General features: G+C 48.7%; 1 protein-coding gene across 4 annotated transcripts; it reads right to left on the reverse strand.

The window, feature by feature from the left end:
• Positions 1–7190: 7190 nt before the first annotated feature.
• On the reverse strand, positions 7191–26818 carry GLYCTK (glycerate kinase). Of its 4 annotated transcripts, none has more exons than XM_014600119.3 (6): positions 21853–21958; positions 19049–19473; positions 18483–18634; positions 16536–16711; positions 15572–15976; positions 7191–8503 (listed from the first exon to the last, which is right to left on the reverse strand). In XM_014600119.3, the coding sequence occupies exons 2-6, from the start codon at positions 19438–19440 to the stop codon at positions 8444–8446; spliced, it is 1185 nt and encodes a 394-aa protein (XP_014455605.1). In that variant the 5' UTR covers positions 19441–19473; positions 21853–21958; the 3' UTR covers positions 7191–8443. The 4 variants fall into 4 exon arrangements, with proteins under 4 accessions (XP_014455605.1, XP_019331370.1, XP_014455604.1 ...); XM_019475825.2 differs by lacking the exon at positions 7191–8503 and adding an exon at positions 12041–13491; XM_014600118.3 differs by lacking the exons at positions 7191–8503; positions 21853–21958 and adding an exon at positions 26753–26818 and having other exon boundaries at positions 13872–15976.
• Between the last annotated feature and the right edge of the window lie 731 nt (positions 26819–27549).

Raw genomic sequence — 27549 nt, forward strand, 5'->3', positions numbered from 1 at the left:
ATTTATCCAACCTGTCCAGGTCTGCCTGTAGTTGTTCCTTGCCCTCTGGTGTGTCCACTTCTCCCCACAGTTTTGTATCATCTGCAATCTTGGACAGAGTACACTTTACTCCCTCGTCCAAGTCACTGATGAAGATATTGAAGAGTATTGGTCCAAGGACTGAGCCCTGCAGGACCCCACTGTCCACGTCCTTCCAGGTCGATACTGACCCATCCACCACCACTCTCTGGGTTCGGCCCTCTAGCCAATTTGCTACCCACCAGACTGTGTAATCATCCAAGTCACAGCCTCTTAACTTGTTCACCAGTATGGGGTGGCATACCATATCGAAGACCTTCCTGAAGTCTAAGTAGATGATGTCAACCCCTACTCCTGCGTCCAGGTGTTTTGTAACCTGGTCGTAAAAAGAGATTAGATTAGTCAGGCATGATCTACCTGCTACGAACCCATGCTGGTTTCCCCTCAGCATAATTTTTCCTGCTGGGCTCTCGCATATATGAGCCTTAATAATCTTTTCAAAGACTTTGCCAAGGATGGAGGTGAGGCTGACTGGCCTTTTGGGAAGATCAACAGTTTCATTAAAAAAACATAGATCCTTTTCAATATTTTGACTTTCCCATCTAATTGAGGATGGAAACAACTGCTGAAATATCAGAGCTGGCTTTCAACTCTAATAGCTGAATAGCAGATTCTGGTGGCAGTAGAACAGGGGTCTGCAATTAAAACTCCACTTGTACGGTGCACTTCCCCAAGGATCACGCCTGCACATTAATGAATTGCTGTGAGGACCCTAGATTCCCTGCTCTGCTTTTTAGATCCATTTCATTTAATAAAGTGGTTGAATAAAAAAGAACAGGAGTCCATTGGGATTGCACTGGATGAGTGCATGTGTTCCATGGACTGTCTGTTGTGCAGAAGAAGGAAGCTGTTGTGCTAAGCAGTGTTGGGTGGACAGTGGTACTGGGAGGAGAGATGGGGAGGTGGGGGAATAGAGCTTGTCTGGGCAGGATTTGGGGTAGATCCTGTGAGATCCTCAGGTTCTTGAACTTCCTTGTTCATCATATGGGAGATATTCTGGGCTATGGCAATTACATTCAAACATCTGCTTTGCTGAAGCTTTAAGCTTGCAGTTCAAATCAGAAATAGTTGATGGCTGCAACAGCAGCATTAAATCAAGCACATTGCCCAGTGACAGCATCCTTTTTCCTAGCTGGGATTCTGTGTTGGCTGCCCTTTACTCCTGTTACCATGAAGAGTCAATGCATCTGTGGCAGAGGGAGCTCCTGCTTGTGAATCATGGACAGAACTGGTTACTAAGCACAGACGTGCAAACCCACCGATGGTAGTAAGGGTGCATAGCTGTCACCGGGCGCCTCTACACAAGATATTTTACTGCACAGCAGGATAATTTGCTGTGCAGTAATGTGTAACTGTCTACATGTGTCCAGGAATTAGGGCAAAGTAGACTAATATCTGCTCTGCCAGATAATTCTGTTAGATACAAGTGGTATCTGACAGTGCAGTAAATTACTGCATTTAAATGCACGTGTAGACAGTGATGTCAGGATTAGTTTACTCTGGCTCAAATAGAGCCAGAGTGTATTCAGTTGCATTAATTGCATATGTAGGCATGCCCACTGGGTGCTGAATTTGGACCCCATGGGACCGCCAAAGGGAAGTGGTTGGCCTGAGGCACCCTCATTGATACTGATGGCCAGAGCTGCCTAGGAAATTATCCTCCTGCCTTTTTTTGCACACTTTTATTTAAATCTTTTTAGTTTTCATGGAAAATAGTCAAACTCAGCCCCATTTCCATTTTTGGCCACTGAAAAACATTAATTTTCTGGCAACCAAAAATAAAACAACCCTTTTGATTTCCAGCAATGGCAAACAAACATCCTTTTTTGTTGTTTTTCAAGTTACCCTGTGTTTTTTTAATGAAAAGCCATATCTTTTTGACAATTAGTTTTAGAAAACCACCTATTTAGTCAAAAGGGCATTTTCTGATAGAAAAATATTTTTTGATAGAAAATTTTCAACCAGCTGTAGGGCTGAGGCAGAGAAAAAGATTTTACTTTGCTCCAGTGTGAGCCTGGGACACTAGCAAGGAGAGGAAATGGTTTTAGCTGGAAAAGGCACATATTTTCTCAGGAGTCATTGACAGAAGAAAAGCCTAGAGCCCCATAATGCCACTTAAATAGTCATGGAACAGATCTGTGCTGTGGAGGATTGGGAGGGGCTTGGCAAACTAATGTAGTGCAGCACCTCAGTACCCAGAGGCAGAACTCCATAGCCCAGCATGCCCAAACTGTCAGGGGCTGGGAACTCTGTGGAGATAACAAGGGTTCAACAACCATCTCTGTCTTGGGACTTGTGTGTCCACAGGGCTAGTCATCTAGGAACAGAGGTTCCTGAATACCACCCTATGTGGACAGGCTTATTTAAGAGTAAGAATGTCTTGTACTAATTTATCTGTGCTTTGAAAGTGGATTAAACCAGGAGTTGGCAACCTATGAACCCATGGACCCAATCCAGCCTACAAAGCCATTGGATCTGGCCCTTGGAACAGGGGCTTCAGTGGCAGGGGGCTTTGCCCACCCTGCTGCGTCTGCTACACTGCAGCTGGGCAGCCAGGCACTTAGCCCATGCCGTGCCATAGCTGGGCAGGAGAGAGAAGCAGGTGGGGGTGGGAGAGAAGTGACAGTGCAGCACTTGAGTCCTAGCACTGCCTACCTTTGACCTGAGCTGGGTCATTCCAGCCCACCACCAGAAAGTGTTGCAAACCCCTAGATTAAACTAAGCAAGATATTTTGCAATAATCACAACCGTAGAGGGACAGTGATAGCTATTGTGTTTTCAGTCCATGCGTTACTATAAGCAAAATTTATACTCAAGTGTGGACAAGCCTTAACTCAATAATGGACTCTCAAATGAACAACTCCTGGCTGTCTGTGGTGGAGAGGACCCACTGTGACATGATAACAGTGTTGTGCAGCGTCATCCCTTCTTAGCATAGACTTTCTAATAGATCCATACCCTTCCTTGCACCATACAACCCTCTGTATCTGGCCCTTTGAACCAAACTCCCATTTATCCAAACCTCAGTGAAATCACACTGCTTCTACCTCTGCCTCTGAGTGTTTGTGATGTGCTCCTCACCATTTGGATACTCAAGAGAACAGTTCCTTAAAATGTACAAAATGCTAGGGAGGGTCATTAATACCCGTTATGCCACATTTCTTCCCTTGGAACATTTGTGCTGGCCAAAGTTTCATGTTGTGTCAGATCGCTTGTACAAAGGCTTATTGACTAGAAGCAAATGCCAGGATTCCCCACCTCTCCAATACAAGTTTCATCATATATTTTAAGCCTAGGTGGTTCATAAAAGATTAAACATATCATTGGCTCTGCCGCGCAGGTCACCAGTTTTGCCCTTTAAATCCGACATTTTGGAAGGAAGCAAGGAAGAAAGCTTTTTGTGATCTTCTTTGTTAGTTCCTCTCAATGTGCTTAGAGTTTTGGAATACAGAAGAATGGGCAATAGGATAGTGTGATAAATGCAGGTTATCACTTCGCACTGTAGGTTATTACGTTGATGTCAGTCACTGCCATATGAGGTGGGTGGATGGACAAATGGATAGATGGATGGATTACCTAAATAGATATCAGGGGAAAAAATCCCATCAGAAAGAAGGTTGTGTTGCCTGCCTGCAATGTGATCAATAGGCTGTACTTTACTGCTGGGAAATTATAACCAAAGAATGCAATCCATTTAAATCACAGGACACATATAAGACACCATATCAAAAGACTAGCCTGAATCAAAATCCAGTATCCAAATAGTCCTGAATTCTTGGGGGGTTGAAATTTCAGCCTCACTCTTACAGCTCATCCTTATCTCTAATTAAAGATAAACATTTTGATCCTAAATTTGTGCCCATGGCATGCCCATCAATGAAGTATCCTGTGATGCCCCAGTGCAGCATTGGCTGAGTAACAAATGATGTGCCACCCCTATGCTCAGCCCATCACTCCCCTCAGCAACACGGTGCTTTCACTGCCGCCAGTTCCCTTTCAGGAGTTATGGGGCACTTTAGTGCCAACCTTCCTGCCTCTGCATGGCATAGTCTGATAGAGGGTGCTCACATGAGTATGATTCCCCTGTGCACACTACATCCCTGAACCTTCTCTGCATATGACTTCCCCATTGATGTGACTGTCAGCAGCCCTACCGTGGCCAGGGCTTGGGTATTGCTGTTCCCATGCTGTCCTACCCGTGATCTGGCCCCTGTCCATGCTGCTGTCAGAGGAGCTGCAGCAATGGGCACTAGGGGGGTATGGAAGGGACTGTCTTGGCACAATAAACTGAGCCCTACAAAGCAATGCAAGCATTTCTGTGTAAGCCCCAGAGCTGTTAGTCTAGGATGTGGGGAAATGGGGGGTGGCAGCTATGATGGCTTCTATTCTAATGGCAGTGCACCCCACTCATTGTCAGTGTGGTTCCTCCACCTGCCCAGAAGAAGAGCCTAAAAAAATACACCCAGCTATCCTCACGTGTGCCAGCCCACACTTAACGTATGGAGAATGAGGATTGTGCATTTGGTTTTCAGGGCAGAAATGTTTGCAAGGCACCAAGGAGAGAAAGCACATTCCCTGCTCTTCTCCTCCAAGTCAGCAGCTCTGTAAGTATTCATCAAATAGCCTTTAACAGCCTCTAACAGAGCAATAGATCCCAAATTCCATTCCACCCACGTACATCTTCTTAACAGAATATCTGTGTTTGTTCACTCTGTTGTCTGGCCTCCTGTCAAGATATCCTGCAGCCAGCCTGGAGCTGCTTCTAATGGGCTGCCAGGGGATTTGTTCTCTGACAGGAGTGTGTACCGGGTGCTGACAGCTCGCTGGAACGACTCGCGCTACCCGCGGGATTGGAAATTGGTCTCTCATTTTCACCCTGTCACAGCAACGCAGCAGCGGAGCGAAGAACAGTGATGCTGTCTTTCTGTAGATTTCCACTGCTAGGTGGGGCAGGGCAGGGTGACAGTGCTGGGGTGGGCAGGCCTTCCCTGTGGAGGGTACACAGTACCCCAGGCCAAGCTGTGGGGTGGGACTGCACCATTGAAGGATGATATTTCATTAACCCTCTGTTACCCATCTTGGGGGTGTGCTTGGTGTCATATTTGTGATTGATAGCAGCTCTCATTGGTACAAGGACTAGGGGAACCCAAGTGAACCAGCAGGACACTGGTGGGGCAAACTTGAGTGCCGGAGGCCCTGGGCAGGTGAATGCAAACATCTGTGTAATTTACACCATTGATGTACATTACACTGGGATCAGGAGCAGACAGATGTGCAGTTGTCCCTGGGTAGCTCACACGGTAGACAGCTGCAATTGCATCACCATTAGGCAAGGGGGAGAAGGTAACAGTCTGTTTGCCTTCAGCAAACTGCTACACTTGGATGGACATGGAAAAACGAAACCTGAACTGATGTAACTTACATTGGTAAGTTTTTACCTTTGGTTCTTTCCCAGGTAATTCTGCACTGTATTGCACAAAGTGACCCTGGTTAGGAATTTGTATCATCTGTCTGTCACTTTTTTTACATTGCTGTAATGCTGCTTGTACAGACAGGAACATTTTTCCCTGTCCAAGGACTCAAGAGTGTGAATCTGTTTTCCATGGCCCGCCCTTGTGGCTTCAAGGAGCCCTTCACCTTGGGGCCCACATGACATGAGATCTAGTCTCTTTCAGCTACTTACCTCCATCTAAGGGACTAAAATATCCCGAGAAGAGTAGATCTTCAGGTGCAGCAAAGTAGTTGTGCATGCTTATGGGAGCCCACACCAGGACTGAAGCTGCTTGGGCTCAGGTGAAATGCAGTATAGGTGCAGCAGCATACAGCTGTGTGTACAGGTGAGGCTGAGCACAGAGGCAGGCGAGTGGAAGGTTGCAGGTACATGTGAGAGCACTGAAGTCAAATCAGTTATGTAAGGATGATGGCCCTGTTCACACCACCAAGAGCATGTCGGGTCTTGAGAGTTCATGAGAACAGGGGCACATGGACAGTAGCCAGAAATGGGGGGAGCGGAGAAGGCAGTGAGGAAAAGCAAGAAAAAACCTGTGAACATTAACCACACTTTCAGACTGAGGACAATTGGCGTGCGCAGCTACGTCCTTTCAGTGCACACATACTGAGGTTGCTCCTACACACACTGAGCGTGTGTGCTCAGAGTACTTTGTGCATGAAAATACCCAGCGTCTGCGCAAGAAATCAAGTACACAGACTAGGCACACAATCATGTGGGTATTGCTGAAGCCAGGTCCCAAATACATATTCCAAAGCAGCTGCCTGAAGAGCCAAAACACAGATGTGTCAGGGGTACCATCCTGGTTCTGTTGACATCTATGGTAAAATTCTCATTGGTTTCTCTGGGACTGGTATTTCACCAAGTTGGTGAAAATGGAGGGGCTGGTCCAACAAGGCCAGACCTACAACTGGGTTTCATACTCCTGAACAGCCCCTCCTGGACAGCTCAGGGGAAATACTGTGCTTAGCACCTTGCAGGCGCAGCCTTACTGTACTCCAGGTAAGCAGACGAGCTGCCTGTAACATGGCTGGGCTACTGAGGTGAATGAGAAGAGGAGAGGAAAGGTCCAGGAGCAGGCAGAGCATGGTAGTGTGGGATGCAGAGGGGACGTGGTGCAAACAAGCAGGGAGAGCTCAGGGTGGAAAGAGACTCTTGCCCTGAACTGAGTGCTGGGATCCTGCCATTCCCACCGAGGTCCCTTCCTCCCCATTTCTCTGTGTCAGAGAGGGCTGGAGAGGAGCCTGCAGCCCCACGAGGAACGCGAGAGCAACACCTGCAAGTGACCCTCAGCCACACAGTGCCAGAAATCTCACCAAGCAGGTAGCTCTGCCACAATTCCAGCCCCTTTCCCAGAGCAGTATCCGTATCCAGCCCTAGGGGCTTCACCAGCCAGCATGCCCCAGGATCCTCGAGCTCCTAAAGTCCAGGTCCTAAGAACCCCCAGAGAAGGACGAAGGCTCCCACAGTCCAGTCTCAGCATTCACTGAGCTCATGTAAAAACGGCTGGACTCTGGGAATAGGCTTTTCTCTGGTTGTTCCAAAATCTGGGTCAGGAGCATGGAGGACAATACATTGATCCACTGATTGTCAACCAGAGATTTTTGTAACAAACAAACTGCTTTAATATTTTTCTGTAGTAAAAAAAAAAATGAAATGGTGAAAACCAAGAGCTGACATTTTCTGAGCGTGCCTCAAGTCAGTCCAGGGGTGCCTCAGGTATAAAAAGGTTGAGACATCCTGCAAGCCCATCCTCCTTGCAAGTCCCTTCTGTGGGAGTGTCTTTGAAAGAAGTCATTCTCTTTTCTGTCTGAAATGGTTTTTTTCTCTTTCACCCAGGATTCATCTGCATCCTGCACCTGGACACAGACCCTTGGACAAGTATCAAGGCACCTTTGTGCATTGTGCCGCCTCAGAGCCTGCCCTAGGACTAGTTGTACTCCAGACTCACTGCAGGGCCCCAGGAGAAAGTTTTTGAGAGGCAACCTCTCCCAGGAGGAGGGTATGGGAAGAGAGGCTGGGGAAGGGAGGGGGGAGATCTCATGTGATGGAAGAGACTCCACCCCTATCTGCTGCCCAGCAGAGAAGAAGCACTTTGGGTCCCACTGTGTTATATGGCTTTTTATTCCTATGTGATTATACTACTCCTTTCATATAGGGATTGAAGCCGTGCAATACGCTGGGGATGGGCAGCGGAAAACATCCCCAGGCAAGAAAATGCTGCTTCTGGGGACCATATCTCAGAAGCATCACCCGCACATCCCTCAAGAGCATTGGTTCAGTGCTACAAGCCATCGGGGGGGCTGAAGCAGCCCCAACAGGAGAGACCTGGGTTGGGCTAAGCTTGGCCACTCTGAAGGTGGGAGCTTGTGGGCTCTAAGCACTTTCACAGATTCTTCTCATGACCAGTTCTACAGCAAGGCCAGCCACACTGGGCAGAGGTAACTAGACTTGTTGCCCCAGGATGATGGCCAGAGACAGTAGCTCTATCATGGACTTGTGTTTTGCCTGTAGCCATAGTTTGTATTGAAAAGGGGCATTCAACCCATTGCTTTCCTTGATTGAGTGAGCCAGGTAATATTCCCTCACCATCAGTGAAAGTCGGATGAAACAGGAACAGAGTAGTATCCCTTAATAAGTCTGTGAGCCCTCTAAGGATGCTTGACATGTTCTGTGGTTCACAAGCTATCAGAAGGCAGCAGTGTGAATGCCGTGAGGCCCCATGTCTTTCTGGATAGGTAGGGAGGATGGTTATTTGGGCAAAGGATACAACACCAGGGCACCTGGAAGCTACAGAGAGTCTGTCTGAAGCAGTGTGCTAGCTGCTGCTTGCAGGCTGCTTTCTGGAGTGGTTTTTCATCTGCGCTTGTGAGAGGAGCCCCTCCTGGAGAATGGGTGAGGAGAGACGGGGCGCTTCTGGGGAGAAGAGGTGAAACAGGAAAAGAAACATGACAAACAGTGGTGGTCTTTCCCTCCCATGCTGCTTTCACTGTGTTCCTGAGCTGTGAGGTGGCAGTACTGCTTTAAGGTTAAGGTTGATGCTAACTCGGAGGTGAAAGGCCTAGCAGTGGGTAGAACCAGCCCTGTGGATGCTGCTGTGCCGGAGGGCTACCCAGCTGGTGAGGAACTGGCCTTTGGGCTTTAAACAGAAACTGCTCCAGCCCCCAGTGTAAGGTGTGCCAGGGCCATGGCCAGAATGTACTCTGCTCTGGTTGTTCTCTGCTCCCCAGGTCTATAAGGGACATGGGAAGCAAAACACAAGTCTGAGCAGCCTGGAATTGTACAATGGCTTTTTCCTTAAACGGACACAGATCTTGACAGATGGTTTCTTGTGCTAGGGTGAGTGAAGCTGCTCTCAAATGTCTGGGGTCAGGAGCTGAGATCCCTGCTCAGCAGCCCCTGGGGGAGCAGAAATGAGGGGTACAAAAACCATACGAGAAAGTAGAGAGGTTGGGTTGAAGTTGGGACATCTTGGCAGCTGTACCAGCTCTAGCCTAGGGCTTTAAGAGGGGCAGGGAAGCAGGCCTAGGCAAGTGGTGGCCTCTTTCTGGTAAACTGGGAGATGCTGGTCCTGTAACTTGATGCTTGCTACACTTCCTGTCCTAGACAAGCACCCATCCCTCAATGGAGGCAAAGACAGAGAGACTAGGCTGGCATGAGACTGCCTAAGAGAAAATGAAAGGGCTAAAGGGAGAGAGATCAGGGCAGCAAGGAAGGGGATGTTAGCTCTGACCTCCTCATGGACTACACCCAGCTAGTGTCAACAGTGGGTTCTGCCCACATGGCTGGGCTGGTTCAGGGTCCTAACCAGGATTGGTATGTGGCAGGAAGGATTATCAGCCATGCCAGTGGCTTTAGGGGCACCTGATGTTCCTCCGTACTGAGCAAAGGGGCAGTTCCTCCCAACAGCAATCAGGACATGGCAGAGGAAGTACAGAGCTTCCTCTGTGGAGGGGTGAACTCCAAAGGACCACTCCAGGCTGCATCAACTGTGTATCTGCGAAAAGGCACTGGAGAACAACAAACACCCAACCAACTTTTCCTGCAGCCACACTGCAAAGTGGGTGGATTACCAGCCCCAGTGAAGGGGTCACCTGGATTCTAGCTCAGCTGGACCAGGGAACAGGGCTTCAAAGCATCATTAAGCTGAGGTGAGAGGATTTAGCATATGCAGAGGAGGCAGGTTAGAAGCAACATCCAAGGGCCGAAGGTAAGGCTGCAGTGAAGCTACATCTGCATAAACCATTTGTGCCACAGCTAACACAGTGGAGGCCAGATTGCAGGGAGGGTGCCTAGGCACCGCTATCCCACAAATAAAATATTAATGAAAGTGATGATCAAGAAAACGGCTGTACCTGGACTGTAGACAGGCCTTGGAAAAACAAAAGTCTAGGTTTTATGCAAATGCTGCCTGGGCTAAGGAACAAAGGGGAAGGGATGCAGCATATGATGTATTGGCAGGGCTGCCTCTAAACAACGTTTCTCAAAGTTTCTCGAGAGTCGGCAGCTCCTTAAAAGGTTCGTATTAATTCTGTCACATTAGCAAAAATAGGCAAAATGACACAGCTTGGGAAAGAGATTAAAGGAGGACCCCTTCCGCTCACTTCATAAAGGAAGGCCCCATTAACACCTTGTGAAATATTAGCCATTAATCAGCCTCCGCACAGAGGAAAACCATCCACATGTATCATTATTGGATCCTTAATGAAGTGATAATGGGAATGCCGGGGAGCTGGGATATTAATGTCTCCTAAGAGGCAAAAGCACTGCCAAGGCCAGGAGCCAGGATTTTTAATTTACTGCCAAAAGCTTCCACTGTTAATAATGGAGTTACTTATCCTGAACATTATCACTGTTTGGCCACAAGCATTCCACACACAGAACAAACTGGGCCTGAGATCACACAGTGCCAGCTGCTGGGTTTGCTGATCCTCTCCCTCTTGGCTTCCTCGGGGGCAGGAGTGGGCTGAGCATCCCACTGCAATCTTCCCAGCAGGTCGTCCCCTTCAAGCTGCTGCTCTGTTTCCCTTTCCCCTCACTCTCATTCCATTTTCTTTGTGCTGGTTATGGCATTCCCTGTTTGTATGGAGCCTGCCTGGTGCCTGCCAGCTGGAAATGCTTGACTTCTTTTGGAACCATATCTTTGGACTGATCAGTCAAGCACCGGTCTTACCTGCTTGGACTTCAAATCTTTCCCCCCCATCCCCCTTCTGCCTGGATCTCTGCATAGGACAGGTGGATTAGCTGTCTGGTGTACTACTTCAGGGCTTGGTTTCCATTTTCTTTCAAGCATAGGAAGTGCAGACTATATATATTAAAGGTTGCATGAATCTGACAGGATCATCAGTATACTGTATACAGTATCTCTCCATCCTTTCCGCGTTACTGTCTTAGGTGTTGAGGTCCTTGGAGCTGGGATTGTATCTTCCTATATGTCTGTACCACCTTAGGGATCTGATTAGACTGGAGTCTCTAGGTATATTATTACTGTAATAGAACTAATGAGCACTGGTTCCCCCTTTTGCAGTTTTCCAAGCAGATTCAGATTATTCCCAGGCTGACACAGGCAAATCCCACATGCAAATGTGCTTGAATTCCCTAGTGATGAATTCAGTCTTCCCAGGAGAGCGGTGACATCCTCTAGGCTCTGGAGGTAAATCCATCACACTTCTGAGATCCCTCTGACATCTCCTGGATGTCCTGGGGGCAGCAGCAATAATACTTCACTCTTTACATGCTCTTTACATGGTCCCAGATGCGATTCCAGTGTTCACTAATGAATCCTCACAAAACCCCTGCAGGTCCCCTGTGCTCACATCACTGTGCAAATGGGGAAATCAAGGCAAAGGCAGGATAAAAGACTTGTCCAAAGCCTGACAGCACAGGACTGTTGCAGTCACGGTTAGAACTGAAGAGTCTGACTCCCTTTTACCAGTCTCTCCAGACCTTTCTTTCACTCACTATTGGCAAAGGCTTGGCTCCCAGAAGAAAGAGCAGTATTATAGCAGTAAGTAGAGGGGGGGGTGGACTTGATACCTTTGACTGTATGGGTGTAAATGTAATAAATCCCCTAGCTTCAGTACAGCTGGGCAGATGCTCAGATCCTTTATCCTGCTCAGCCTTCATGCAGATGTATGCCCACACTGCCCAAGCAGTGTTTCATACAGTGGTGTCACTGTAAGAGCATGGAAAGGGACCCATAAGAGAGCGCTTTCTGCTGTTGGAGACTGCAAGGGGAGCTCTCTCATCTTCAATCCCCAGCCTTTTTTCTGAGTGGCAGCAGAGCTATGTTTTCCTAAACCGAGAACCTACATGACCCATTAGCTCAGGAGTGAAGCCTACAGCCACATGGTTAGGAAACATTTGAAGAATTACTCTAGCCTCAGTGTCCTTGACCATCTTTGCCTGGCCCAAAGGAGATGGGACAAGAAAAAAAAGTCCACAGAAGCCAAGTGAATGCAGATGCAAAATGTACTTCAAACAGCCGTGTCCTTTCATCAGACCTTTTATCAGTTTCCTCCTTCACAACATGAACTCATTTTAATTAATACTGAATTGTGCCTATTTAAAAAGTCAGGATGATGTCAGCGGCACGTACGATAAGCATCACTGGGATTTCACTGAAGAAGTGCATGAATGCCAGCTCCAGCAGCATTCCCAAGGACTAATGCAATGTTTGGCAGGTGGAAAAGGTTACATGTGCATAGGAGAGCACAAGGGTGAGATCCTTAACTGCTATAAACATATTCTGTTGAGTCAGGGGAACTATATGGATTCACAGAGCTGTCTAGTTCATCCCATTTTTATGAATCCTTGCAAAACTTTTTTTCTGTGCCATGAATCATTTGAGTAATGCTGTAAATTTGAGATCTCCACTCTGGTGCACCTGCTGCACTACTGAGGGCAAGTTAAACAGAGCAAGCAGTGCTCCAAGTACCTCCAGGTTAAATACATCTGGTCTACTGCAGGATGGCCTAGGTCCCCCTGGGTTACGCTCGTCTGCTGGGGAGACCGCCTGCTCTACTGCCAGTCTCCCAGTGATAAGTGAGAACGGTACAGCAGAGGGCTGGCAGTAATAAGGTAAGAGCTAAAATCTGGTCTGATCTTTTTAATCCAATTCAAATTCAGACTGACTCCACTTAGCTGGATTTTCACCCATTCAACAGAGAGAAGTCTGGTGTGAAGCAGTTAGCATGGCTCTTCAGCCAATGGTCCTGACCCATAACCAAGCACTCTGAACACATTCTTGTTCCTTTCACATTTATTATTTGCACAACTATCATGCACAGAGGCTTAACTAGAAGACATGGCCTGGCCACACTGAAACATGGTGAAAATAATTAAAATGGCACCCTCTGTAATTCATTGGAAAACTGGGAGAGCATGCACAGAAAGGTAGCCAGGCTCCTCTTTACTCAGTCTTACCCCTGACACTATTCATTCACTCAGCTTTATAATACTCTGTAGGTCTCTACTACCAACTATCAGCAGACCTCAAAGCAGTTACCAAACATTTGGTAATTCAACCCTGTAAGGTAGGTACTGATTAGCATCCCCATGTTACACAACAATTGAGGCTCAGAAAATAAGTAACTTTATACATAGCAGCGTTGGAACAGGATAGATTATCCAGTAACTAGACAAGCCTTAATCAAGGGGGACAGGGACTTCCAACTCTGGCTCAGCCCTGTGCTTCTCTTCTGGCATGTTCCTGAAAGGCAGCACAGGGTGTAGGCCTGCCATGACAGTCCTGTTCCCCTCTATACCTGACAGAGGGACTCTATTCATAGACAGAATTGAAGACCTGAAGCTGGAGGTGTTCTGTGCCTTCTAATCATGTTGCTGGCATTAACCTTCACTGGAAAACCTGTGTATCCTGATGAATGTCCAACCCCTCTGAATCTCTGTAAGGACAAATGGCCAATGACATCACTGCTTACAGTATGGACAAGGAAGTATAGTTGTCTGCAAGGTTAGATCAGCCACATGGCAGAGCTCCATCTGTCTGAAACCAGTTTGACGCATAAGTGGCCTATTAAATCAGGGCTGAATATTCGAAAGAACTTGGCTCCCAATTTAGCACTGTAATAAACATCTAGATTTTTGAGAGGATTGAACATACTGGGTCAGGTTGGTTGCTGAACTCTGCAGCTTCTTTCAAAATCTGGCCCCAGACGTGGGCTCTGACTCCTTGAAAATCCAGCTTCTAGTTAGTCTGTCCACATATTGTCCTAACATATGTGGCAAAATAGGACCCACATATAACTTTGTGACAAAGCTGAAGTAGCCACTCCTCTGTACTGGTCCCAGAGGCACAGGGAATCCAGTCTCTGAGAAAGCTGTAGCCCCAGAAGCTTTGCCCTTTAATTGGTTCAGCAGTATGGGTCAGAAGAGTTGAATTTGCAGATTTCTTGCCTTTTGTTCCATGGAACTAGCAGAGTTAATCAGAGTGACAGCAACATCTGACTTTACACAGCGAAAAGGTCGATACCTCAAGCTGGAGGCTGGATTGTTTTTTTGACCAGTTTGGAAATAATACTTGGAATGCTCAGAGCCTACACACTGACAGCACAGAGTGCTGCCCCATGAAATACCAGCCAAGGGGAAAAAAATGTCACCACCTAAGGTAGCAGAGAAGGTCACTGGAAGGAGGGGAAGGTGCATGTTCAGGTTGTTTTTGCACCAATGCATCTGAATCATAGTTCACATGATTCTTTGCACAGTGCAGTGAAAATACATTTGGCTGTGGCATTTACGTCACATATCCAAGATCAAAGGTTAAACTGAACTGATGTGCTTTTGGCCATCTCTGCTGCATTTGCAATGCCTTGGATTCAGGGCCCTTTGTACTGATCTAAAGCACCTTGTTCACATAATGAGCCTGAGCTTTAAAATGGCAAGCTAAAGATCAGAACTAAGAGTCAGATGTCGTCCATGGAAGTGGGAGACTTAATTCCCACAGACGTTTTGGAAAACCCCAGTCTTATCTGTCTTGCTTTTATTTTGATGTCATTTTATAATCATGTGACTTCACTCATGGGAAGCACATGCAGACTAAATGTAAATGCTCCTCAGGTTAGTTCTGGACCAGTCTGAATGGATACAAGAGCAAAAAACAGTCTACGCTGGCCAAGTGCTGTCCTTGCCAGTCAGCAGCCCTGCTTTCCTGAATTCTTTGAAACCAGAGTCAAAATGTACCCTTCAGTGGTACTTGGGCAGAAAGGTTAACCCAGCCAAGATATCCATAACACTGGTGCCGTGCTTCCCTTTCTCTGATCCTAATTAAAACAGATCCAGTGGTCCTGCTGCTCATGCCATGGTTACCCACTCCTGTGCCTAATTAATGTAACCTTTATGTCCAGGATATCTGCAGCCTTGACAGCTACCCCTAATTTAAGCAGCCGGGATTTGTCTGTAATGTTAGTGCCCTCTGTTTACCCTTGCCTCTCATTAAAAGCATCTGAATATCTGGTGGTGTTATTCTCATTATCTGTCTCTGGCCCTAATTAAAACAGCCTGTATGTCCATGACATTAGTGCCTGTTAAACCTGTCATCAGCAGGTGACATCCATTTTGGAATTTACTGAAGAATGTGTACGAGTCATTATTGCTTAGAAATGCCTCCACCTCGAGACCTTCCTGTCCAGCCCTGTCTACCAGCTCCAGGCTGGAGAAGGCACCAGCAGCCTCTGTTGGCCCATCCTGCCCATCAGTTCCCCCACTGAGGAACATGACCTCCCATCCATCAAGGATGCCTCCAGCCCTGGTGGACTTAGCTTTGTGCAGCTCCAACCCCACCCGCAGAGCCAGCTCCTGGTTCCTCCCACCCTGCCCACTTCCTTGCACCTGGACCGTTGTCTCTCCACCAGCCAGGAGGCAAACTGGCCTTTCAGGTCCAAATCCCTGCAAAGTCCTTAGAAACTCCATAAGATTCAGATTGGGGATGTCTAGCTCTGCCGTCAGTTGTAGGAGATCATTTCTCACCTTGTCAATTAAAGAATCTACTCCAGGTCCAGCCATACTCAAGCAGACAAACTGAATCAGCAGACCATAGAGTTTGGCCACTCTGTTGACTTCCCCACAGACAGCTGCACTCAGAATCAGAGTCAGGTAGCCCAGAGCCTCTGCTTGGTGTTTGGCTTCTTCTAAAGCCAAACTGTTTGAACCAATGATGACATTATAGACATGGGAATAGTCTTTAGAACGAACAGAATCTGAACTTGAGCTGTGCAGCACTGTCTCCACAGATTTGGGCAAGCTGCTCAGCAGATTGTATTTTGCCAGGATTTCAAAGCAGTCTTGGGTGCTGTGGGAACTGGCAACAGTGGGACCACTTGCTATAAAGTCTACTGGGTCACCAATGACATCAGAGAGGATGAGGCTCAGCACCTAGAAGCAGAGAAGACTGCCAATCAACACAGTGCCTGCAATGAAGACTCATTAACATAAAAAAAAAATTACTCTTCTACAAACTTACAATGAAATCATTTAATAAAAAACAATTTCAGACAGTGCTTTTACCCCATTCATGGCACCATTATGCTAGGGACCCAGACAGTGAAGCTGGCTAGAAATAAACTGACCAGCTGTTTATTCCCTAACCCAAAAGGCAGAGGGTTCAGAATGCCCATAGTAGGGAAAACCCTTTCAAATTTGTCTTGCAGATCTGAATTTCTTTTTAAATGCTAGAGTTGTTTGTTTTATTTTGGTAACTACAGACCACAAGGTTCAGTCCTTACCTCTTGGATACATCTTTGGAAAGTGCACATAAGTAGCATGATGATCAAAGAGGTGGAATTCTTTTTGTCTCCACTGGGAGCTGAAATTGCCCAGCATTTCCAAACCTCAAGACACTTCTGCTGCAGTCTTTGTGGCCCTGTCTCTTAACCTAATTTAAAAGAAGCTCAGAGCCAAAGCTCTAGACAAAAAGGACACCTCCCATACCTACCTGTGCAGGATAGGCAGCCTGAGCCAGCCCTCCACCCTTCAGCAAGGACAGGGCCTTCCGGATGGTGTTGAGTTCTTGGATGGTAGCTCCTCTGGAAGCCAGCAGCTTGGTGACCTTCTCTTTCTCTTCAAGGAGCACAGGAGGCTTGGGGGCAGGCAACAAGGCTGATCCACCTCCTACAGTGCAGAATCTACAGTTAGTGAATGTGTGTGTACAGCAGAGGGGCTGGGACCTCAGTGGGGGAATCCCATAGCATCTGTTTGCTTCTTTCTCTTCCTTTAACGTTTGGTTAAGAAAATTTAGTGCTGGGGAAGAATTAGCTAAACTGCCTTGTAAGCTGAGGTCTTCTATCTGTCCCCAGACCAGAGCTGGATTTCCACACCTAAAAATCTATACACAGGCACAATTCTCCACTCACATTGCAGTAGCATTTTACATCAACCTTGGCATGATTACCAAGCAAGGCGCAAGGCAGGGGAAGACTCAGCCCAATGGCTACTGATTCCTCTACACATCACTACTAACACGCCTCAAATCTGACCTTCAGAGACTACTGGGATGGGAGAGCAGAGACAGCCAACTCCATGGTTCACTCAGCAACAAGCTCTAGGTTTTAATGATCTCCTTTGTACTGAGTAGCATTTACAGAAATACAGCAATGTCTATGAATAAACATGAAACTGTACTACTCTGAAAGGATTCTTGAGAGATGGGTCCACTGGGAGGGCAAAATAATGCAGAGATTAAAAAAAAGGCTGGATACCCCAAGGATTGTCATGTTAGGGTGCGATCAATGGGAGTTACATGAACACAAACGACGTGATCAGACATTTGAAAAGCAAAGAAAGAAAGAAACACAGCACAGAGGGAGAGATATAGAAGAGATAAGAGAGGGTGATCATGTTCAGAAGCATCACTGGAAAATTACTGTAAAAGGGCAAATGTTGTTCTGAGGTTTGGGACAAACTAAGAGCATTTTGCCCCCCTGCCAGATCAGCCAGTCCCTCAGTGACCCCCATTATTAATTTGCAGACTTGGATACCAAGTCAAATCCGCACCTTGATACCAACACCTGCAGTCAGGGCTGACCAAAGCATTGCTTCCCCCACTTGTGTCCCCAGTTTTAGGCACGGGACACCAACCATTCAAAGGAAACAAAACATCTCCCATGACTGTGACAGTGGACAGGCCCAGGGGTCTGTCCTTTAAAACAGAAACAAGGAAATGAGCATCACTGATTACATTGATTTCATAGGGTCAAACTGCAGCAGCTCAGAGCAGACTCTGCTTGGAGCTGGGGATTGAGTTAGCTTGTTTTAAAACAGTGGTTTTTGACTGCCTGGCACCACTGCCTGGTGAAACTATGTCCTTCTGCTCGAAATTGCTGGAGGAACAAGAGCAAAGTCTGTGGGAACAGTGTGATAAACAGTAACACAGCTGCCTGGCCCAAATTTTGGGACTCCTGACACTGGTGAATACAATAGCACCTTGCCTCTCAAAGAGCAGCCCAAGCTCTAGACACTCAGTGCCAAGGGGATGCAGCCACCTTGGGAATGGGAGTGACAGGTGAGGTGGGAGATTGGAGACCCAGGAATCATTAGCAGGCTCCTCTGAGAGGCCTGGTAAGCAGAGAGATGAGTCAGCCTCAGAGCCTAAGTTACTGCTGTCTCTCTGCTGCCAGCATGCCAGGTACTGAAGTGTGAATTGTGAGCTGCCACCAATGTGGGAGTCACACTGGGAATGGCTCTGACCCACTTTCCACCTCTCCTCTGTTTCCTCTGCAACAGGCAGCTTGACCTAGTTTGCCAGTTGTGAGTCTGGATTTTCTTCCTGCACATATAAGGAGAGAAGTCTGAGAGGAGGCAGAGGAAGGAGAGATGGGGCAGAATGGGGCAGCAGCTCCAGGGACCCAGGCAAAGAACCTCGTCCCTGCTCCTGGGATGTTACCTGAGATCAGCACAAGGAGGAGGTCATCAGCTGTCAGACCCTCTGCCAGCTCACAAATGGCCCTGGCTGCCCTCAAAGCCTCTCTGTCAGGGAGGTTGTGCTTAGCTCCTTCTATGACCTGGATCCTGCTGTGTGGCTTTAGCAGCATTTCCCTGCAAGAGGCAGAGAGGGTGTCAGGCCACTGACATTTACAGTTTCTCCAAACAGTTGGGCACTGCCACTCCCAGCAGAGGGAAAGGGGGGCTGGGGAACAGGAAGGGACACATTTATGACTGAGGCTATGTGTACAGGAGACACACTGCTCTATGGAATGATCATTGGTGATAGCCCCTGAAGGGGATGCAGACCTGCCAGGGCTGGACTACAAGCCTAGTGGCCATGATGCAAGATCAAGGCTGGGGGTTAAAACTGGGACAGGTTGGTGAAGAACCAAGAGGGATTCAGCAACGACCCCGGGGGGAAACATGATAAGGCAGATGCTCCTGCAGGGCATGGATTTTCATGCATGTCTGTCCTCCATCACTTTGCCCCCATCCCACCAAACAGGCAGGTACTGGTCCTCTTACTGCATTCCTGCCTGCTGCAGACACGCCTGGATGCCCAGAGGGACGCTGACAACCCCTCGGAGAAGGTGGTCTCCCAAGATCTCTTCTGCTGCGGCAGCCATCCCCAGCACGGCTTTGCCGAAGCCCACAAGATACAGATTCCTCTGCGCTGCGAAAGCTCGGCCCCTCACGACGAGTTGGGGGCCTCCATCAGTTCTGAGCTCCAAGGCCCTCCTGAGCATCCGGGCTGGCAGGACGACATCCACAGCACTGCGGAAGAGGTATTGCCCGTGCTCCCTGAGGGACATACTGTGTGGCAGTAGCTCACTGGTTAGGCGAGATGCTGAGGCCCAGCAGGCTGGGGTCAGACAGGCTCTACTGATCCCATGCAGGGCTGTGAGAGCCGAGGGCATGTCTTAGGAGATAGCTGGCCAGCTGTTTCCCACCTGGAATGAAGGGAAGGAAGAGTCATGACTCAGCCAGCAAGAGACATGTGGGTTTTGGCTTTGAAACTGGGGACCCAGGGGGCTAGGAACCCAATGAAGTGGTCAGTCTGACATCCTCATCCAGGCTAAATGCCCATGAAGGCCTAAGTAAGGACTGAGGCAATCATGGAGCTGTGGATTTAGTTTTGCAACGGATCCCCTTCTCTTCTCCTTAGCCTCAGCCTCCTTAGCATCATACCAATGATATATTTGGACTGCTCCTGTTTGGGGAGTTCACATGCAGTTGCCTCTTACAGCTTCCATCACCCTGTTTCTATTCCCTACAACTCCACAAAGCCACTGTGAGGACCAATCCTCCACTGTTTCATTTTGTCACCACCATACATCTGTTATTGGCTGCTTCTCACTTGGACTCTTGCTAACCATTTCTTCAGGATAACTTTCCAAAATGAGGGGGCTCTTTGCCATCCCCAAGGAGTCAGACTTATTCTGAGAAGGGCTCCCACCATTTGTGGCACTTGACCAGAGAAAAAAAAGCTCCTCATTGTAGTACCCGAAAGCTGAGTTCATATTATTCGCTGTTAATTGCTGCATGCCCCTGCTGTCTCTAATATAGCCACTGACAGAACAGGCTTGTGTACCTCTGTGGCTGTCTGAACCCCTGCTGATGGTTATGGCAGATGCTGCCAGAGATGAGCTCTCCAAGATAAGAAGCAAATAAAATGAGGGCAAAAAAAAACGTCCTTATTTCTGTTTTATTCCCTTGTTTACTGTTCTTTAAATAGAAATTCAAAACCCTGACAAGCCTGTAGGCTTAAAAAGCCAAAAATGCTCTCCTTTTTCAGGCAAACTCCTAGTCACCTCAGGGTGAGGAGTGTAGAATTTGGCTTACTCTCAAAGACAAAAGCAGCAGTAAGTGTGGAAAGAAGAATCTGCTTCAGTAGCTCATATCCTGAGTGGGAGCCCAGTGCCAGTCCACAGATGTCTGTTCCCTACCCTCCAGACACCTGCTGCATTCTGCATTTTCCCCATTAACTTGCTATCGGGTTTCATTGTGCCATGGACTCCAGCGATCTCAATCTATCTCCGCAATCAGGTGTTTTGTTCTAAAACTAAATCATTTTATAGCAGGATCACAGTGCATGCAGCTAATTAAGCTGTTCTTTTCTCTGATCACCTTTAAATTGCCAGCCGTTTTCTGTTTGCAGGGGCAACTGCAATGTTTGCAAGGCAGAATTACTGCAGCATAAGCTACATGCGCTCTACTCTTACTTCCATTTGATTCAGCTTAAAATGATGCAGCTTTTTGTATGGAAAGCACAAGAGGGGCGCTGCCTGACGCCACAGACGGAAGAAGCTAAAGGACCCTGTTTGATGTGTTAGCTGTTACATGACTCCCAACACCACATTAGTGTTTGCACTTTCCCACAGCCATTATGATCAATGCCACACCACCCTCAATAGGCCACGCAGTGACATTATCCTATTTTGCAAGATGGACACAGAGACAATACAGGCCAGATTCTATTCCACCTGTCAGATCCCCAAGTTGACTTAGGCACCTAAGTGTCACCCTATGCCATCCTTCTCAAGACCCTGAAAAACTGTTAATGCAAAAAGCGAGTGGGTCCTACTCCTCCTTGCTGCTTTTTGTGACCTGGTCTCAAGGCTAAGAGGACAGTGTGCTACAAAAGAAGATGGGTGCACTGACTGCTTTTCAGGGACCTGAGTGAGGTGAAGCAGGATGGTTCTTGGGTGCCTACACCAACTTCAGCACCTAGTAGGTGGAGCTGGATCTAACCCTAATGACTTGCAAGAAGTCATCCATGGAGCCTGCAGCAGAGCAGGGAAGTGCTGAGTGAGAGTCCAGTGCATTCTCCACACCATTTTCTCTCTCTCCTAAGAAATAACAGCTATCTGCACAAGACTGTACAGAATAGGACCTGCCCTTCCAAAAATGCATCACCCAAATACATCTGAAGACAGATTCTCATACAGGAACTGCCCCACACCTCTCATTCCAGGAAATAGTTTCTCTCATGTTAGAAAAAAAAAGAGGACATTTTCATCCAGCTTTGTCAGAGGGGAGCATCTGGGGGGCTGGAGAGAAAATTCACAGGAGGGCTCATCACATAAAACAGTAAACTATTGCCACATTTTATATCTGCAGTGGGAAACCCTCAAGAGCATAAACAAACTCCTCAGTCTCAAGTGTGCCCTGTCCTGGACTCCAGTCAGCAAATGTCCTGTCTCTGCCTCTCCTAAGAACATTTCTTACTTTTGGAGGGGGTCTATAATTTGGGAAGGCTCATGTGCTTGCCCCCCACCCCAAGGGGCTCCAAGCCACTCATACACCATGCCCCACAGATAACCAATTACCTTTCAGTTGTCTGTTCCTCCAGTAAATGCACTTGTGTGTGTGTGTGTGTGTGTGTGTGTGTGTGTGATGTCAAGGGCTGCTGCTCTTCTGGAAGAGCTTACAAGTCCAGAGGTCCCTGTACTCAAACACTCCCACAAGATGTTAATAATTAAAAGCCAAGCCTTCCTATTGCTCTGCTAAGCCCAAATCACTGCCCCACCTCTCCATTCCATGGCAGAGCTCAAACAGATCAGAAACCCGCAATAATACCAAAGCTAAAAAGCCCACTGGCAAAAGACATGCAGATCAAGTCTTGGGCTGGGTCACATACTTGCAACAGAATTTACCCCTGCCTGGAATATCTGTATTTTACAATGAAACAGGGCACCTGCCGTGGGATAGGGGCTCACAGGAGCTACCCTGCCTGATTCATCAATCAGGCAGAGACTAAGAGGGAGTTCATCTTCTTCTTCCTGTCCTTTTGTTGGACCCTGTGCTCAGCTACACTTGATGGTAGGACTTGTTCAGAAGCAGCAGTGTTAGCTGCAGTGAGGGCCCCTTTCCGTTAACAAGATGGTAAAAGTGCTTATGAAGAACCTAATCTTCAGCCCCTAGTGTAGAAAGAGCACATAAACAGCTCATCCCTGCTGGCTGAATCCAGCGGTCAATCTATCTTTCCAAGCCCAATAAACTCCCTCTGCATAGCTGAGCAAGCTGATGGGGGAATGTAGTACAACCAGCCTTGCTGCTGTGAATCCTGCACTGAGCAGTACTCCCCCTGACCAGAGCTATTCATTTCCACCTCTGAGCATAATATACCAGGCACCGGTGCTTTTAAAAGCTATCCCCACATGCTCAAATTTAAATGACAAATTCCATTTTAATGTACCTGAACACTTGCTAACGCTTGCCCCATGTGGTAATTAACTACTATAACAGTGATGTAATGTCTGAACTGCAACTGTACTTAAACAATAAGGGTCTGATCTAGAGGCAATTCCAGCCACGAGGAGTCTTTCAATTGCCTTCTGTGATGAAATGACTGGTTCTGTGGATGCAGAGAAAATGGTGGTTGTGATATACCTTGATTTTAGCAAGGCTTTTGATACATTCTCCCAGGTAAGCTAAGGAAGTACAGGCTGGATGGGATGAATGGATGTAAGGTGGATAAAAAAATGGCTGGAGCATGGGGTTCAGAGGGTAGTAATCAATGGCTCGATGTCTAGTTGGCAGCTGGTATCAAGTGTACTGCCTCAGGGGTCAGTCCTAGGGCCAGTTTTTTTCAATGTCTTCATCAATGACTTGGAAGATGGCAAAGTGCACCCTCAGCAAGTTTGCAGATGACACCAAGCTGGGGGGAGTAGTAGATATGCTGGAGGGTAGGCTAGGATTCGGAGTGACCAAGACAAATTGGAGGACTGGGCCAAAGGGAATCTCATGAGATTGAACAAGGACAAGTGCAAAGTCCTGTACTCAGGATGGAACAACCCCATGCACTGGTCCAGGCTGGGTGCTGACTGGCTGGGAGCAGCTCTGCAGAAAAGGACTTAGGGGTCACAGTGGACAAGTAGCTGAATATGAACCAACAGTGTTGCCCTTGTTGCCAAGAAGGCTAACGGCATTCATAGGTGTGCTGCCAACAGATCAAGGGAAGTGATTATTCCCCTCTATCCAGCACTGGTGAGGCATCTAGAGTACTGTATTCAGTCTTGGGCAGAGCCGACCCAAGCAGGGTGCAGGCCTGGGACAAATCAGCCCATACAGGGCCCTGCTCCCACTCCAATCCCACGCACCCCAGAGCTGAAGAAGCTGCCACCGCCATCAGCAGTGGCAGTCTTGCGGGTAGCAAGCGGCTGGATGTGAAGCCCGTGGCGGTGGCGCAGTCGCCGCAGCTGCTCCACCCAGCTCCACAGGGCCCCTCAAAGAGCAGGGCCCAGGGCAGTCACCCTGATTCACTCCCCAGTAGGGACAGCCCTGGTTTTGAGTCCCCTCACTACAGAAAGGACGTGGATAAATTGGAGAGGGTCCAGTGGAAGGCAACAAAAATAGTGAGGGGGCTGGGGGACATGACTTATGAGGAAAGACTGAGGGAACTGGGCTTATTTAGTCTACAGGAGAAGAGACTGAGAGGGGACTTAATAGCAGCCTTCAATTACCTGAATGGGGGTTCAAAAGAGGGTGGAGCTGGACTGTTCTCAGTGGTGGCAGGTGACAGAGCAATGAGCAAGTCTGAAGTTGCAGCAAGGGAAGTTTAGGTTAGATATCTGAAAAAATGTTCTCACTAGGAGGGCAGTAAAGCACTGGAAGAGGTAACCCAGAGAAGTAGTGGAAGCTCCATCCTTGGAGGTTTTCAAAACTCAGCTAGACAAAGCTGAGCAGGGGGGTGGATTAGATGACCTTCTGAGGTACCTTCCAACCCTAACTTTCTATGATTCAATGAACTTTGGATTAATTGTATAGACTCTGGGTCAGATATTGATCTCAGTTATGATGGTGTGAATTCAGATTAACTCCAATGAAGCCAAAAGAGTTTCTCCAGGTTTATGCCAAGCAACTGGGGACATAATTTAGCCTCTACACAACAGCTTCAGTTGCCTTGCTGCATAACTCTGTCACATCTTTAAAGATGAGCTGTGCGCTGAGGATAACAAGACCTTTGCATCAAGAACTGTTTACGGACACAAGGTGAATGTCTGAGCACTGCTCTACAGCGCAGCTAGGTGATGCAGCCTGTGTTTCTATTCTGCCACATCAGATACTATGAACTGCTGTTATATTTACTTGTGCCCCAGTGCCTATCATAAGTACCAGTTGTATGCATTCTAATCAACCAATCTGCTGAGCTTTTGGGCTCCTCCTATTCACTGGAGCAGTTTGTTTCTGCACTGACTGCATACACTTTCCTCCTTCCTCTGTACAGCTTAGTACAATGACACTCAACCAAGATGCTGCACCACCTGGGGCACCATCCTTTCAAGGGTGCTGCAGGGCCCTATGTAATGTTAGCACTGTTGTGGGCTTTCCAAGTTCTTTAGGTGCTCTATTATTTTGCCTTAATCAAAAAAACGAGGAGAAACTAGAAACTGGCATTTTCTGAGGAGTGCCCTGAATCCAATGAGGGGTGCTTTGGGTCTAATAAGAGGTGAATCTAGAAAGGTTGAGAACTACTCTTTTAGCACAATTAGGGACCTACCTAAATCATGGTTTTGCAGATTTCATGAGAACAGCATTGTCTGTGATCGCTGGAAAATAGGGCATTGGCTGTGATTTCCTGCAAAATAAATCCACCCCAAAAAAAAAAGGTAGTGGCATAGATTGAGTGAAGATGCACTCTGCCAATTAATAACTAGGGGTGAGGCCACCAGGGCCCCATAATCAATCAGCAGCAAGGCGCGAGGCCATTGTGAAATGCCTGTGAAATCAGCTCTGGGCACCATGAGCAGGCTGTGAAAAACCTGTTGTTTCACCATGACTTATGTAGGACCCTAAGCATAACAGTTGGGCTTATTCCAATGCCTATATCTGCCCCAATGCAGGCCACTTTCCATACTCATGCCAGTTGCCACATTGTTGGCATTTACTTTGAATGGACTTTTCCTTTCCTGGTTAATTAATTACACTTGCAGTCATGTTTTGGGGATGTCCATGTAGGCTTTTTATTTGAGCTCCTGTTCACTCTGCAGCTTGGCATATGCATACTGCTTTTTCCAGCATCCAGTTCATCTTACTAACTACTCCCTTGTTTACCATCACATCCAAGAACAGGCTGGTCTTTAGAGAGTCTCAGTGCTCCCTATTCACAGGGCCATATACGTGGGTCTGGAACAAGACTCCTCCACTTCTCTTTCCTACCATATTCTCATCCTGAACAGGCCTTACAAGGTTGTGATTATTCTCCAACCACTGTGTGACTTCTGCAAAGCTTCCCGCTCCCTGCTCCACGGAGGCACGATGCCAGTGATTCTCAACCAGGGACTATGGCAGCCTAGGGTGCCTTGAGCCCTTTCCAAGGGTGCCGCACGTTGCCACACCAGGTCAGTGCAGTCAGGGGCTTGTCAGACGTTACACCGCAAGCCACACAAATGTTCATCGCTTCAGGGCTAGCCTGCAGCCATACCTTCAGTGTGGGCAGCACACCCGTGGGGTGCGGCCACACCAGCAGGGCAGGAACTGGGTAGTGCGGTCAGAGACCATCCTGCCCTGAAGCAGAGCAACTCTGAGCTGCATAAGGAGGGCTGGCAGACACTGAGAGGTGTTGACATGAAGGCAATCCAGGAGTGAAGAGCTCCAGGCCTATCTGTCATCCTTCAGGGACGTGGGCCTACACCCACCACGTAACCTTTTAGCCTCCATCGCGTGGGGAAACTATGGAAAAGGATGTCAATTGACTAGTGGGGACAAATAATAATAATAATAAAAAACAGAGACAGGAGTGAAGATCAAAGGTTCAAAACCAGAGTGCCAAGGGGGGACACGGATCCGAGTACACTGCACAGCACCCGCGACCCTCTGCTCCGACACGGGAACGCCGCAGGGAAAGGACTGCGGCCCCGCGCGCTCTCCCTTCGCGCAGGTGCGCGGCCAGGAGGCTGACCGGGTCCCGGCCCCTGGTGCGGCCACGGCCACGGCCACGGCCACAGCCGGGGGTGTAAATAACAAGGCGAGCGGCACACGGCAGCAGATCCCGGGCGGGGCAGGGCGCTCCGGGCTGGGGGCGTGCCGGGGCCTCCCTCTGCTCGCGCGAGGGGCCGGATCCAGGCCCGGGGGACCCGCCGGCTGAGGCGCCAAGAGCTCCAGGAACCCAAAACGACCGCGGTGCGCGGCCGAGGGCTCAGGAGCTGCGGAGGCCTCGGCCGCGCTGAAACCGGCCCCTTCCCGCGCCCGAAGAACCGGCGCCGAACCGGCCCCAGCCCGCGTTACCTCGGCCCGCCGCGCCGCGCCGCGCCTGCGCACTTCCGGGGCCCTCTGTGCTTCCCGGAGGACTTACTCTGTGGTCCGTGGAGCCCTGCGGAGTCCGCCAGTGCCGCTGCCCCCTGGTGCCGGGGGTGGGGGGCGCACCCCCTCTGGGCGGACCCCGGCCCAGGACGAGCTGGCGGAGCAAGGGCGTCTCCGCTCCCTTCCCCGGCCCTGCGCGCCCTGAGGCACCGTGGGCTGAGCCTGCCTCGTCCCTCTATCCCTCCTCCTTGGTGCCACCTGGGAGCGTCAGACTGCGGCCCCTTCTCCCCGCACCTCGCTGTGGCGGCCCAGGGAGTTGAGCCATAGTCATCCCACCCGGGTTTTTGCTGCCTAAGAGACAAGGCCGGCACGCTGCCGGGCCCAGCCTTCGTGCCGTGCGACGTCCCTTGGAGGAGGACCGTTCCCAGTCTCCCCCTGCTCTGTTCCAGGGTTGATGTGGCCTGCTTCATCCTCTTCACCCACCTCCCCAGCTGGTGCTGGCTGCTGAGGCGAGCCTAGCCAACCATATGGGGGGGGGGGGGCCCAACACGACAACTTGGATATTTCTACTGGCTTTACTTAACCTAGGCCTGCCCTGGTACTTGGGCCTCGAGTCTGTGTCCCAGTGATGCAGGGTTGTCATCCAAGGCAGCTCCAGCAGCAAGGTTATAGTAGGGACCACAGGTGCCTGCCGGCCATGCTTGACGTGCCCATACTGACTGCAGCAGAAACAAGCCGTGTGCCCCTCCTGAACAAGCCGCCTTTCTTTGGGTCTGAGATTA

Source organism: Alligator mississippiensis, chromosome 12 (genome assembly GCF_030867095.1).
Source record: "Alligator mississippiensis isolate rAllMis1 chromosome 12, rAllMis1, whole genome shotgun sequence".
In the NCBI taxonomy this organism is placed as follows: Eukaryota; Metazoa; Chordata; order Crocodylia; family Alligatoridae; genus Alligator; species Alligator mississippiensis.